The sequence below is a fragment of the Nyctereutes procyonoides genome, unplaced genomic scaffold (assembly GCF_905146905.1).
Source record: "Nyctereutes procyonoides isolate TBG_1078 unplaced genomic scaffold, NYPRO_anot_genome, whole genome shotgun sequence".
NCBI lineage: Eukaryota > Metazoa > Chordata > Mammalia > Carnivora > Canidae > Nyctereutes > Nyctereutes procyonoides.
The window spans coordinates 20,130,429-20,144,275 of NW_026575047.1; the positions used below are offsets into that span (position 1 = coordinate 20,130,429).

General features: G+C 44.4%; 1 protein-coding gene across 7 annotated transcripts in view; it reads right to left on the bottom strand.

Moving 5' to 3' along the window:
- APBB2 (amyloid beta precursor protein binding family B member 2) overlaps positions 1–13,847 on the bottom strand; it is a 378,025-nt gene that overhangs the window by 65,390 nt on the left and 298,788 nt on the right. For all 7 annotated transcript variants that reach the window (XM_055326622.1, XM_055326620.1, XM_055326618.1 and 4 more), the window contains 2 exons: positions 8,750–8,896; positions 5,449–5,576 (listed from right to left, as the gene is read on the bottom strand). In XM_055326622.1, the coding sequence (XP_055182597.1) occupies positions 5,449–5,576; positions 8,750–8,896 (275 nt within the window). The remainder of the gene's footprint in view (positions 1–5,448; positions 5,577–8,749; positions 8,897–13,847) is intronic.

A 13,847-nucleotide genomic window follows, 5' to 3' on the forward strand; every position in this document is an offset into this window, starting at 1 on the left:
AGGAGAGACAGTCAAAAAGGACATTGCCTTCCTTACAACAACCTCCTACAGCAGCCACAAAGACCACTCCAACGCTCTTTCTCTAAAGGGAAGGAGGGCACCCTGGGTCCCTTATAGCCGGGTCTCTGTTCTACTTTTTCTAAGCATCCACCTGAAGATGTAAAAAACATTCCTAGCTCAAAGCCATACAAAAAGAGGTCTCAGGGCCATAGTTTGCTTTCGATTCACAACTGTGGTCTTATCTCCTCAATGAAGAAGCCAGATCTTTAAGGACAGGGACCAGGCCATAGAGTTCAAGAGTCTCCCGGCTGACCTCCAGTCATGTTAGGCCATCTGTCACCTTCTGTCAGGATTAACAGGGGAGCCTCCTATTCAGACAGATGAAAATCTCAGGAGTCTAATCTTTGCCCTGTCAGAACCAGAAGGCTCACCTAAGGTAAGTCCCACCCTCCATCCTTAGTTTTCTAATCTCTAAAGAGGTTGGAAGACATTGGTATTAAACTGCCTTTTTGATGTAAAAGTCTGTGAGTCAAAGTTTTATCTATGTTAATTAATTAACCCCAGCTTTACTCAGGACCCTCCCTGTACCCCCATCCCACCTCCAGAATGAAGCAGTGTTTTCAAAAGAAATCAAAAGACAACAATGGCATGAAAACAAGAGCCTAGACCTATGTGTAACAATAGTCTTCTAAAACAACTTAAATCACGGTCTCGGTGGCCAAGACCAGTTGGGACTCTCCTAAGAGATGACAATATGGAAAAGAAAATTCAGTGTGCTTGAGACTCATTATATTTTTTAGATAAAGGGTCCCTGAGATTTTAGAGAGATTTTAGGCAGATAAAACAATTATGTCGAAGATAAACTCATTGGAAATTTATAAATAATCTATCACACCATTTTTATTAGAAATTATTCATCAAAAACAGAAAAGAGATGTAGAAAACATTTTCTAGAAGGAGAGGTTTTGCGATAACTATAAGCATAAATAATATCACAGGAAGGACACTGAATCTGAGAAAGTACTTTTTAAAAAGCACTTGTGCCCAATGGCTGTGGTGGTTGCTATTAATTATGAAAGGATTTTACCTTCATTCTAGCAGGTCCAATAGGATCTCCATTTATTAAGTTATTTATTAAAGTTATTTATTAAAAGTAATTCCAACTTTTCTAAAAAACAAAGACAGTCAGCTAGTGTTGCTAATTTAAATGAATGAGTTTACTGACCAGAGCAGCGTTTTCCAAAGCGTATTCCACGTGACTGTCTCTCCATGAAGAAAAGGGTCTCAGTGAGCATCAGCACAGGAAAACCTCCAGGAGGGTCCAGGTTTTGTAAAAGGCCTGGTTGCACTTTGTCTGCATTTTCCAACTAACCCTAGAATCTTTTTTTTTTTTTTCCCCTCTTGAGGAAAGTGTATGAACATCTCACTTCATGAGGGCCTCATGGAACACTGCTGTGGGAGTCACTCGGGAAAATGCTGCCTGTGGGATCTGAAACCCTCTGACTATACCATCCACCCACTTTCCTTTCTCACACGAAACAGAGAATCAGCAGATACTACTGCATGTTGGCAACATACATGGGGATCCGTGTGCCCAGATCCTTCCCAGAAGACGGGTCTGTATCTGCCGCAAGGAGGGAATTCCTGTTAAAAGTCCCCTATGTTCAGAAATTACGTTTGCTTGCTCTGGATACCTCTATAAAAGAAGAAGGAGAAAGCTGTTTCCCTGGGTCTGAATGATGATCGGCATGGGCTCCCCAAACAGGCTCACGAAATCCTTCTACCCATCCTTGGAATGATAGCCTGAAAGGCTCACAAGACAAGAGGTGGCACCCCAGTTGTCTGCCCCAGTCCCTGTGGGCAAAATGGCAGCTCTAAGGCCAAGAGCCATCTGTGCCTGAGGACGCCCTCTTTCCCAAGGTGGGAGGACGCAGGGCAGGTCTATATGGGCACCCCAGTGCTGCCTTAGATTGGAAATATAAGGCTTCTGAAACTCCTTTCACTGATCTCCATGTCTGGGCACCTTGACATTGATCCCACTGTGATCAAAAGGAACCCAGGTACAGAAGAGCCAAGAGAGAGGAGGTAGCTCAGTCTCTGCTGGGCAATAATGCAAATGTGCTCTAAGAAACACCACAGTAAAGGCAGGGATGACCTTCAGGAGTAAGGCGGAAACTTCAGCTCAGTCCAGCAACAACCAACATCCCATGGAGAACCAATGTCTGATGTGAGTGCAGCCCCTCACGCCGTCCATAAGAAGAGGTTTCTCTAAACCAACCTTGGGGATCAGTGTGGGGCATGATTGCCAGATCTCTTCCTCACCCAGAGGAAACTCTCTCCATAAGCAATTTCTTCATAACAAATCAAACCCACTTGAAAGCCTAAAGATGGTGCTAAACCCCAAATAACGATAAATTCTGAAATTACTTCAAGCCTCTGGTATACATACTATCCTCCTTCACTTGAACCACATCAAGAAATCCCCTCAGAGCCCCAGCAAACTAATACACTGCTCTAGTTTGATCTCCTGCGTGCACCTGACACCACTTACTGACAAGCAGATTGTTCCTGGGTTAGCAGGGAAGAAAGAAAATGGAGTCTCGGGAGCTCCTGCTTGCAAAGCACGGAGCAGAGGGTCGGGTACATGGTCAGTTGTCAATAAATGTATGGGACTGTTACTAGCATTCCATGAAAATGGTTATCTTGATATTCACCAGAGAGAACACACGGCCCTAGTTCCAAGGACTGTACCTACTGAGGTATAATCAAATCAACAAGTCTTTGCTGGGCACCTACAGGGCTGGGCAGGGTATTAAGGGGCTGCATTCGTCACACTTTTTCCTCACATTTTATTAAACATATCTTTTTAGAACTCAGAGAGAGAGAGAGAGAGAGAGAGAGAAGAAATCCCCTAAGACATTCCATTTTCTCAGTAACAAAAGTTACAAAGGAATGCAAAATGGGCTCATTTTTGCAAGCAAAATGAAACACTTTTATGTTTTATTCATGCAAAGTGAAAACCCCTTTCCTTTGCAGCATTACAAATTGAATTTGCTCTTGTAAATTGCTGTTAAAAGAAAAAAAAGTTAAAAAAAAAAAAAGCAGGAATACAAAGGCCCTTTCTTCTAGGGAATGAAAACTCTGGGGACCAGTGGGGAGAAATAGAACCTTTCACTGGGAAACATAATTTATTATTATTATTATTATTATTATTATTATTATTATTATTATTTACTACTTCCAAAAGCAATCCAACTCAAGGGCCCCCCAACCCACCACAGGAGCTTGAGGTCCTGACAGCCAGCGTGGAACCCTGAGGGAATTTCTAAATTACACTTATCTGTTAACATTGAGCAAGAATAAGAAGTGGTTTCAAAAACTGGTTAACCCACCCCACTTTTCAAAAACATAGGCAAGGCAATGTAACTGAATTTATATTGCTATCACTGCGCGGCAGCGGGTCAGGGGGCTCTTCTTGCCTTGTAGGACAACTGAACTCAAGGTGTCTGGAACAGCCCCTCACCCCGTGTCAAATGATAAACTGTCCTTGAAACCTCCCTGACATCTGACCCCTCCCATATTCACCCTTGTCATTGAAAGGAAGTCGTATAATTCACTGTATCTGCTAGCATATGTTCCCTTCACGAATCAAGACCGAATTCATTAGGCATTTGCCACGTCTCCATCACTGTGCCAGTTCTGATGCACACACAAAGGTACATATATACACAAGCTCTGTAAAGGCCTCTCTTATGATCCCCATTTGACAGAGGAGAGAGACTGAGGCTCAGAGCTTGAATAACTCTGTCCCCTGGAGTTTCAGGGTTTTTTTTCTTCTTCTTCTGTGAACATGTGGCATTTGGCTTCCTTTTAAAAAACTGGGCAGGCTAAAAATGTCATCAATGAAATCTGCTCATAGCCTAACTTTAAGAAAACACAACCTCATCTATTTGTACATGTATCTAACGATCCTCGCCATGGCTCCTACCTTAAGAACAACCTCGGGGGGCATAGACCAGGGAAGGATTGAGCATCTTACACCCTTCCATTAAGGTTAAACGTTTTTAATGATGAACAAACATCATCAGGTATTTTCCCTGTAAAATTACTCAATTCATGTCAACTCATCAACTGCAGTGTCACAGCTCTGCCAAGGAAGTGAATGGCAGGTGTGTACGCATAAATTATCACCCTCCCCCTCCCCCCTTCAGTGCACCTGGCCCAGCTGTCACCATTTAGCACTCTGGTACAAAAGCTCAAAGACACAACTGTGCTCCCAGGAAGGTTTATCCAGTCAGCAGTCAGAAGACACTTTGGTTTTCTCTTTTGCAGACAATTTTTCACGCCTGGTGATAGCAAAAATGCTAGTTCTGAGACTGAGGACTGCATAGCCATTTTTTTTTTTTTTTCTGGCTCAGGACTTGGAACTGATTCAAAAGACTACCGAACCCACAAATGCCCAGCGTTGGTGGACAAAGGCTGGGGGATAAGCCAAGACAGAGTCCCTGAGAGAGGACCACATGGCGCAATAAACCAGAATGCCCAGGAATGGAACCATAAGCTCAGCAGAGTCAGCTTTTTGTCATCTGGGATTTTCACCTGCTTTTGTCCATTTTCAACAAAGCAATAACTAATCCTATACCCGATCCCTAAATGCTAGAAGATCCTCCGGTATTTTGAGAGTTGCCAAAGATGAACTATAATGTAAGAGTGAAACATTTAATGTAGCCCAATTACTAAGCAATAGTATCCAAGTATGATGTCTGAAATAAGTGGCACTTTATCGTTTAGAATAGATATGTATTTGAACTTCCTTATTTCCCGTCATCCTGGAGAACTAACAACTCACAACACATCTAAGAAATACTTGCTGTAAATAACACATTTTCACTAGAATTTCAGAAAAGCATACATAGAATGGAATTCTGATGTGACCACGCATTTCAAATGTTAACAAAGTTAAGCCAACCACAAACCCCAGAGGCTCCCAATGACCATGATTCAATGATCTAAAGCTTGTGGTACAACCTCTCTCTTTGAGCAAGGCCGCTAAGAAGGAAACACCACTAGGAGGGCTTCTGAAATGGCTGAGATCAACCCAGACTACAGAGAAGAGGGAAAAATAAAGGGGTAGGTGTCCATAGAGCCTGGGTGAGCTGGCAACAGGGATGAGGAAAATGAGCAGGGGGAGAAATACACAGAACTCAAAAACAGGATCCAGAGCTCACAGAAGGTCTGACATACAGAAACCAGAAAGGGAAGTAGTGTGGAGGGTTTAGGAGGTAAGGAGAGAGATGTGGCTTTAATTTTTTACATTTTTCACATTTCTTACATTCCTAAGGACGTTCAGTAAAGGGTAACAACTGTGAGGCCATAGTTTTACCTCTTAAGATAAAACAGGGGCAGGTCCTGAAGTGACCAGTGGTGGCGCCACCCCAGGGTACTCACCGGCCATTGTCACGGCCCACGCCCCACACACGGATGCTGGCAATGGGCTGCGAGTGGAGCACGCTGCGGTCCATGGGGTCCACCAGGCTGAGCGTGTCATTCTCCAGGATCAGGTACATGTCCTTACCCTGCGATTCAATGAGAAAACATGCTATCTTTCTCAGGAAGCTGCACTTCATGATGTGTGTGGCTATCTAGGGACACTGTTTCAACCAACAAAAGGAGCCACCCTTTGGGACGGTAATTTGTTTTCCTAAGAGAGCAACATCCTCTCTTGACTAAAATGTGCATAAATTTTTCATACTCCTCGCACACACCCAATTTTTCTCACCCTCTCCACATCCTCCGAAATGTGTTCCTCGCCTGCCTTCTAGTCAACTCCTATTTTTAATTATTTACAATTCTGAATCCTGACTCACTCTGAGAACAAAGACTATCACAGGAGCGTCCCTGGAGAACCTGGTCTTTCACTAACATCATGTCCGTCATTCTCATAACTCGTCTCTCTCCGTCCCTTCCTCTCTACTTAGACCCTACCAGGCATGCTCCAGATGGCCTTCCAATGACCATGACCATCCCATCCCTTCTCAGTGTTTATAGCACTTCACATCTAGGTGATCTGGCTTACAAATAGCAGATGCATTTGTGACATCTCTTGGTACCACAACAGCTAACATTCATAGGACTTGATCACATCTCAGATCATGAACTAAGGCCGGAGGAAAGGAGACACGTTCCTTAGTGCACGGCCAATGTTTAATAATTTCTCAAATTATGCCTGAAGAACTGCAAGGGGAATAAAGTTGAATAGTCTATGTTCTTGCTGCCAAAGAGCCAACATATGTGGGGAGACAGGAGCAACACAAGCAATGAGCAGCCTCAGTTTCCCTGTGATCTTTCCAATGTGCCCTGAGAGCTTGGTTTGTTATTATCTCCAATTAGCAGATAGGGAAACTGAGGCTTCACAGTTAGGCAACTTGCTCCAGGTCTGACCCAGAAGATGGGACACCTTTAGCCATACAGGCACTATCATAATACCAACACACAGGGTGACCTTAGCTTAGGCCAGCCACTTGGTGGTCTTCAGGAGAGGCAAGATTGCTGAGCCCCAGAGAGCTGGGAATGAGAGAGAGGGGTCCCAGGTCCTGCGGGTGCCAAGCAGTGATATGCTTTGGGATAACTGACAGATGTCTGGTGCCTTGTATGCTCTCTCTGCCCTTCCCCCAGGAATGAAGCACTGGTTGCAGCCTAAGAGATCTCCAGCCAGACCCGCTCGTAAGTGACCCCCAGTATAACTCCCACGTGGTCACTGCCACCCTACCTCTCTGCAGCTGCCTCACGGCAACCACCTTGCAGATGCTAACAGACTCTGAAGGCCTTTGTTTTAATGCTTTATGGGATGCCATCCATGGAGAGGCCTGATCCCCCTCACTGAGGAGGATATTGCATTTCCTTTGGGCTAACTCAGCTTTGAAACCCCTGCTGGTCCTCCCCAGAGACTGTCTTCATTGGTTAACTCTACTGACCATTTTTGCATCGTTGGACCGAACCAACGACAACTCTCAGCTGGTAGTCTACAATGAGAACGGCTGGTTGAACCTGGAGTGTCACTGAATGAAAATACCCCGTGGCTTCTGCTGAGTCACTCAGCACACACACATCTTCCCTGGCACATCCTTTCGGTTTCCTCACCCACACACAGCAGCTCCTGACTGACCACTGTAAAATCTTGCTAATTGGTTTTTGTTACCAAAATAGTGATGCTTATGCAGCTGTCATCCAAGGACGAGACATTCATCTGACAGTCATGACTTTATTTTCCATTTCCCACTCAACAAACATTTAAGGAGTTGTGCCGTATGATGTAAGGCATGGCAGAAAGCTCATAACCCTAAGGATTGAGCTACACTTTATACACTCTGAACTAGAAACACTTCCTGAAGAATTTATTGTTCAGAAGCACACAGAATTGAGAAAAAAAAATAGGAATGGCTTAGTGAGGCAAACTATGTGGGAAGACACAGCATATTTTCAGGCAGGCTGCCCCCTCATCTCTATCCCCATCCAAAGCTCTCTCTCCTGTAGGTATCCTGCGAATTGGAGATTCCTTTAGAATCTTACTAAGCTCTTCTAAGTACCTGGTGGCAAGTAGTCGGTGGTATTCATCAGTCATTCACACATTACTATAAATTATGCCAACCTTTCTTCTAGATCCTAGCTGAGATTTGTTCTTTTAGTGGAATGGCATTTTGGCTAAAGAAGAGGGATGGCAGGTAGATAATCCAGTGGGAAAGACATGTCTGGGTATTTGGGTGGGAAGTGGGAAGTAATGCAGTGAAAGCATGGTAAAGGCAAATACCAAACAAATGTCCTTTTCTTGGACGGGAGAAAATTCTTCCTTCTTTCTCCCCATGCTGGATATCTAAAAGTCCAGATGGCAATGCAGCTCGGTCCCATTCTAAGGTATATAGACTCCTCCAAGGGAAGCCCTAACATTCTGACAATGTTTCCAGGAGCTCCAAGCAAAAGAGACCCCATCAAAGAGTTGCCAATGTTCTGTATGAGCTGGGCACGGTTCCAGAGTAGTGGATTTATACAGCAAGCACTATGTCAAGACACTCCCGATATACCCATTCTACAGGTCTCAGAACATGGCAGGCATATGGCTTTTCCTGCTTGATACGATTTTTATACTAATTTGGTATTTTTACTTATTACTTTCCTTTCTGAAATGATGTCAATTGACAATCCAAAACAGAATTACTTTGTTCAAAGTGAGAAATAACATCTAGGTATCAATTCTAAAAACTCAAGTAGAATATTGATTTTCAGATTATAAATAAAGCAGAATGTGTTATAACAGGATAATGTGTCAATTTTCAGAGTACAGGGACACCACCACTTCTGTGTGTATGTGTAGGGGTCACATTCCCCTTTGAGAACATACTTTCAGAGAGCATCTCCTTTCCTTCTTATATAATGGCGTGTCCTGTTTTGCATGCGGGTTAGAGGTTTCTGGGCCCTAGCACCCATCCATACATCCCCTGGGACTTGGGAATACGTGGTCAGACCCTGTCATGTAGACACAGACAGATGTTCTCTCCCAGGGCCCAGTCCTCACTGGGATCTGGCAAAACTAACAGATAAATCAAAGGGTACGTCATGCCCAGACTACCTGTCTTTGTGGGAAGATGCTCCTGATAAATGCCCTCAGTATCGCACCTCGCAGAGCCCTAGGGTTTCATGAAGCACAGCAGAGCAAAAGCAAGCCTGCCATCAATTATTTCCACAGGTTACTCACCTCTCCCCAGATGCCGACTGTATCTCGGATGTCGTTTTTGCAGTAAGAAAGCTGCCTGATGCAGTTGTTGACAGCAACGCTGCTTTTACCAGGAGCAAGGTCTTCCTCTGCCATTTCTACCCATCCCAGAGAGCGCACAGCGAAACACTGGAAGACAAAGCACAGGCCATGAAAGCATGCATCGATCACAGCCAATCTCCACCAATTTACCAAAATCCCCTGCAAGGAATGCCTAATGCATCTTCAATTACTACATAATGTCCAGTCACCGAATTCAGCAAATGAATCCTCTACTGCCGGAAAGTTCAATTGTGACTGCTTTTTGCTATTAAAAAAAATGTAGTGATAAATATCTTCTTGCCTACTTTTCCGTATGTGTGCACAGATTTTTTTCTAGGAGTAGCTTACTACAGTAGCCCTATTACAATTATAGGGCTAATGAGTATAAGGATTTTTAAGCTCCTTTATCTATGATAAGGCATTTTTCTTAAACAGTAAGAAATGCAACACCCACGAGATCTGCTACTTTGTTAAACACCCAGAAAAAGACAATGGAAGAGAGAAAGAATTAAATATGCATTAGGCACTTGTTTCTAATAACGATGAAGCAAAACGTATTCTCCAGTACCCAGAAATGAGAGAAAATGGGGAAAAATGTGCCTTCATGATAACCGGTCTTAGGTCCTACAGCAACTATACTTAGCACCAAATCCTGAAAACCTGCACAACACACGAGCTCGCGAGATACCTTAAAGCACAAAATGCTCTTATTCTTTTATCCCTTTGAGATACTTTGAGATCACACTTCTTGTCTTCCTTTCTAAAGTTCAGTTACTCAATTGTCTCAAAATATAAAAAAGTATTATATCCGTGTTGCAACAAGAAAATTCAAAGATCTATAAAAAGGAAACTCATGAGACACGTGAGGGCTAATTCAGCTACAGATCTGCTTGCTGCCAATTGTCAGGGAGGCCAGGTGGCTCGAAGGGGGACGGAAGCGGGATCCCTCCCAAGCAGTACAACAGCTGAAGCCACCTACCTTCCTTCCCAGCACAGGCAGGGCAGACAAAGGGCCGGTTTCTGCGGGAGCCAGCAGGCTGGCTCTCAAAGAGTATCTTGCAAAGTTTTCAGAGTGAACTTTATAATCAGATGGACAGCAGAGGCAGTTAGCTAGATAATGAGCATTGAGCAGGACTGCTTGATTGTTGAAAAAAGGCAGAAATTGCCAACCATCTCCAGAATGCAAACAGTGGGGCAAAGCCCTGGGAATACGCAGATGTTCTTTCCTATAACTGCTGCCCTAACATAGCCTCTGACTCCATTTACACTGAGGTTTTGGCCTTCCTCCTCACCCCGACCCTTGCAGGGAATGGCTGCTACGGCTGTTCCAACAAGGACCATAGAGGGCCCCAAATTCCCCTTCCCTACTGAAGGAAGGAGGCCCTTCGGGGACAGGAGGCCACCTCGGTCAGAGATGGCCCTCCCTATGACCTCATAACCCATGCAAGTATTAGAAATAAGAAAGCACTGACCCCTCCACGCAGTTGCCACATCTGCACCTGCCTGCTATCCCACCTGGGGTGCACTTTGGCTCCGATCACTATTACATGCTTGTCTGCCTAAGTCTGGCTCTGAATTCCTTCTTGGCCAAACTCAAGAACCAAGGCTGGGGAACAGGACTCGCCCCTAAGAAAATGAAATGCTACAAACTCCCTAAGTGACCATATTCATTTCAGGTCAACTTTCCCTGTCTCACCCCCACACCCTGACCGGACACCTCCTGCCTGAATTGCTAACCACATTTTCTCAGGGGGAAAAAAACCAACCCACCAAAGTCCCAAGGACAATCCATTTAAGCAAAGAGCACCCTCACGTCCTAGAGGAGAGGCAGTGGCGAGGTATCTGACTAACCATTGGGACCAGAACAGCAGCCCTGAGCTGATGGTGGATAGGATACCTTCTACAAATAAACCAAAAGCCCAGGTCCCTGTGACCTCTGCAAAAGCTGCTCAGCAGTCTGTGTCCCGAGGGAAGTTTCTGGGAGATGCCCTTACATTTCATCTGTGCCTCTGATCCACCGCAGGGAACCTAGTCAAAGGTGAAGAGGATGCCCACGGGCACAAGGGCTGAGGGGCGGCCTTGGTGCAAGCCCCTCCTGTAGCTCTGCTTCCTTAGCTCAGAGACAGAACTGAGTTTCTCCCCTTGGGTACGTCAGATCCGACACAGGGTTGCCCCACAGCGTGCCTTCCCCCCATTTCACAGCTTGCAGGGGCTCTGACCATATGTACCCCTTCCTACAGGAAGCCCTGTGTAGCTCACTAACCTCCCCCTTGTGGGTTCCCCACACGGCCCCCCAGTAGCAAAACAACAGCACCACACCCCAGCCTGCCATCTGTCCTCCTTCCATCCCACCTGCTAATGAAAATCTCAGCTTTTCCACCTCCACCAATGGAAGTGCGTGGAGGTTTTCCCCACACGCCAACACGCAGTTCTCAGACGCCAGCTGGGTGTCCTACAGTTCAACCCAATTCTGACACTACCTGTAGACAGCATCAGATTCCACAGGTTAAGGGGCCAGTTCTAGAAGACTGTCTCCCTAGCCCCACCACTTCAGATGCCAGTCACAAGCCCAGGTTATAGACTGGAGTTTTCCAACAACTTGCTCTTTGGAGTCTATTAATTTGCTAGAGCTGCTCACAGAACTCAGAAACATTTTACTTACTAGCTTCCACACTCGTTCCGGGCACCCTATTCTCCCCAGTGTGCATGGGTTCACTGTCTTTTAGGGTTTGTATGAAGGCTTCATTACAAGGGCACGGTTGATTAAATCATTGGTCATTGGTGATGGAACTCAATCTCCAGCCTTCTTCCTGCACCCCAGGGGCCCAGGGGTGGGAATGGAAGTTCAAACCCTCCCTGTTGGCTCCCCTGGAGACCAGCCCTCCAGCTTTAGGTGCTCTTCAAAAGTCACATCATTAACCTAACAAAAGACCCTTAATCACTCTCAGCCTTTAGAAAGTCCAAGGGTTTTAGGAGCTGTGAGCCAGGACTCAAAGAAGACCAAACATATGAGAAATATATATCAACAACCAAATACATATTTTCCTTATAAATCACAGTGTCACACACCTCTAGTGCTATCCTCCTGTGTCGAAAACAAAATGGAAACTCTCCCAGGTTGGAGAACATTCATATCATCCCAACCTACTTAAATAGCAGAAAACAAGCACAACAGAATTGTATCATTTGACACAACACACTGGTCATTGGTGACTGCACCCAATCACAATCATTGTTCAAATGCCAAAGGTATTAATTCATTTACTCCTTATTTCAACCCTTTTAAGTCAATACTAAGTTAACTGTACCTATTTTATAGGTGAGGAAACAGGATGAAGCACAAGGCTAGTACATAGGTTGAACCCAGCCAGAAGTCAAACCCAGGCAGCCTGACAGCTGGGCTCCCATTTTTTTCTTTTTTTCTTTTTTTCTTAAGATTTTATTTGTTTATTCATGAGAGACACAGAGAGAGAGAGGCAGAGACACAGGCAGAGGAAGAAAAAGGCTCCCTGTAGGGAGCCTGATGTGGGACTTGATCCCAGGACCCAAGGGATCAGGACCTGAGCCAAAGGCAGATGCTCAACCGCTGAGCCACCCAGGCACCCCCTGGGCTCCTACTCTTAACCACTCTGTATGCCTGAAATTTTCCTGGAGGGACAGTGTCAGATGGGACTACATCCACAGAAAGGCTCAAGAACAGTTAGCAATAGCTCTAGAATTTTGAGTGTATATACTGCCCAGAGCAGGGACAGCCTGGGTTAAAATCTTAGCTCTGATTTACTAGTACTGTGATCTGGCCAAGTGATTTATAAAATCCCAATCTTTTTTCATTTATAAAGGTGGAAAGAACACTCCATGAACATTTGTTGAATGGAAAGAGCAAATGAACGGAGTGCTACAATAAATCTTGGCTGAAGTCATCAAAGGGAGAAAAATGAAAGGATATGATTTGTAGTTAGTGTGGCCACACATTTCAATTGTCCCCAGGACAGTTCTGATTCATGTTTTGTTGTTCTAACAAAATTACTGAGGGGCTCCTTTTACTCTCAAAAGGGTCCCAGTTTTGATAATAAATTATTAGACTCATTTTGCTCAAATTCCAGTGAATGCAGCCTCTGGAGTGGAAATTGAGGTTTGGATGGGATCCTGTGATATGCCCAAATGGAAACAGGGTTCCGGATCAACAGAGGCTGCTATCAGGAGAGCATCCAGTGATCCCGGCAGAGGTGAGCCGTAAAACAATGTGGGATGGTCATATGCCCTTCAAACAAGAAGCCAGGAACACATTTTTCCCACTCTCTTTAATTGCCTGCTACAAACCCCTACAGCCTGTAAATACTCAAAAGAATTTATTAACAATACGGAAGGTAAAAAAGAATATTGGCTGCCTTTTGTCTCTTGAGTTCAAGAATAAATGGATTTCAATTTAAACAAGCTCACTAAAATTCACAGTATTTTTCTTGGCTAAGAAATGCAAAGGGTACATGAAATATATTGTTTGTCATGCTGATAAAAAGAAAACAAGAGCCCTAACTCTATTATTACAGTGAATTTAAGTAGTTTTCCTTGTGCAGTTTTGCTGCTGTTGTAATTTAGTTTCTGATCTATACACCTTCACCACTGGTCCCCATGGCTGGAGTAAGAGAAACAGGTGTAAGGGAAATAACAGCTCCACCAGGGAGCGAATTCATCCTCCCAAAGAACCAAGCTGCAAAGAGCAACCTGCACTGTTGGGTGCTGCCCCTGTGTGGCAAGGAAGGTTAACAACCATCACCACCACTTTTCCTTAGCTCAGATAAAATGATGTTTGGTGCAATCAGCTCTGGGAATAAACATTTGTTTCAGAGTATCTGAAGAGCCCAAAATATTCAATCCAAAAAACCAAATATTTAATCAACCTTACTTATATATATATTTTTTCAAAATTTAAAGAAAAAACTAACATTGGTGTTTTTCTTTTTTTTTTCTTCTTCAAGATTTTATTCATTTATTTGACAGAGAGAGACAGCACAAGCAGGGGGGAATGGCTGGCAGAGGG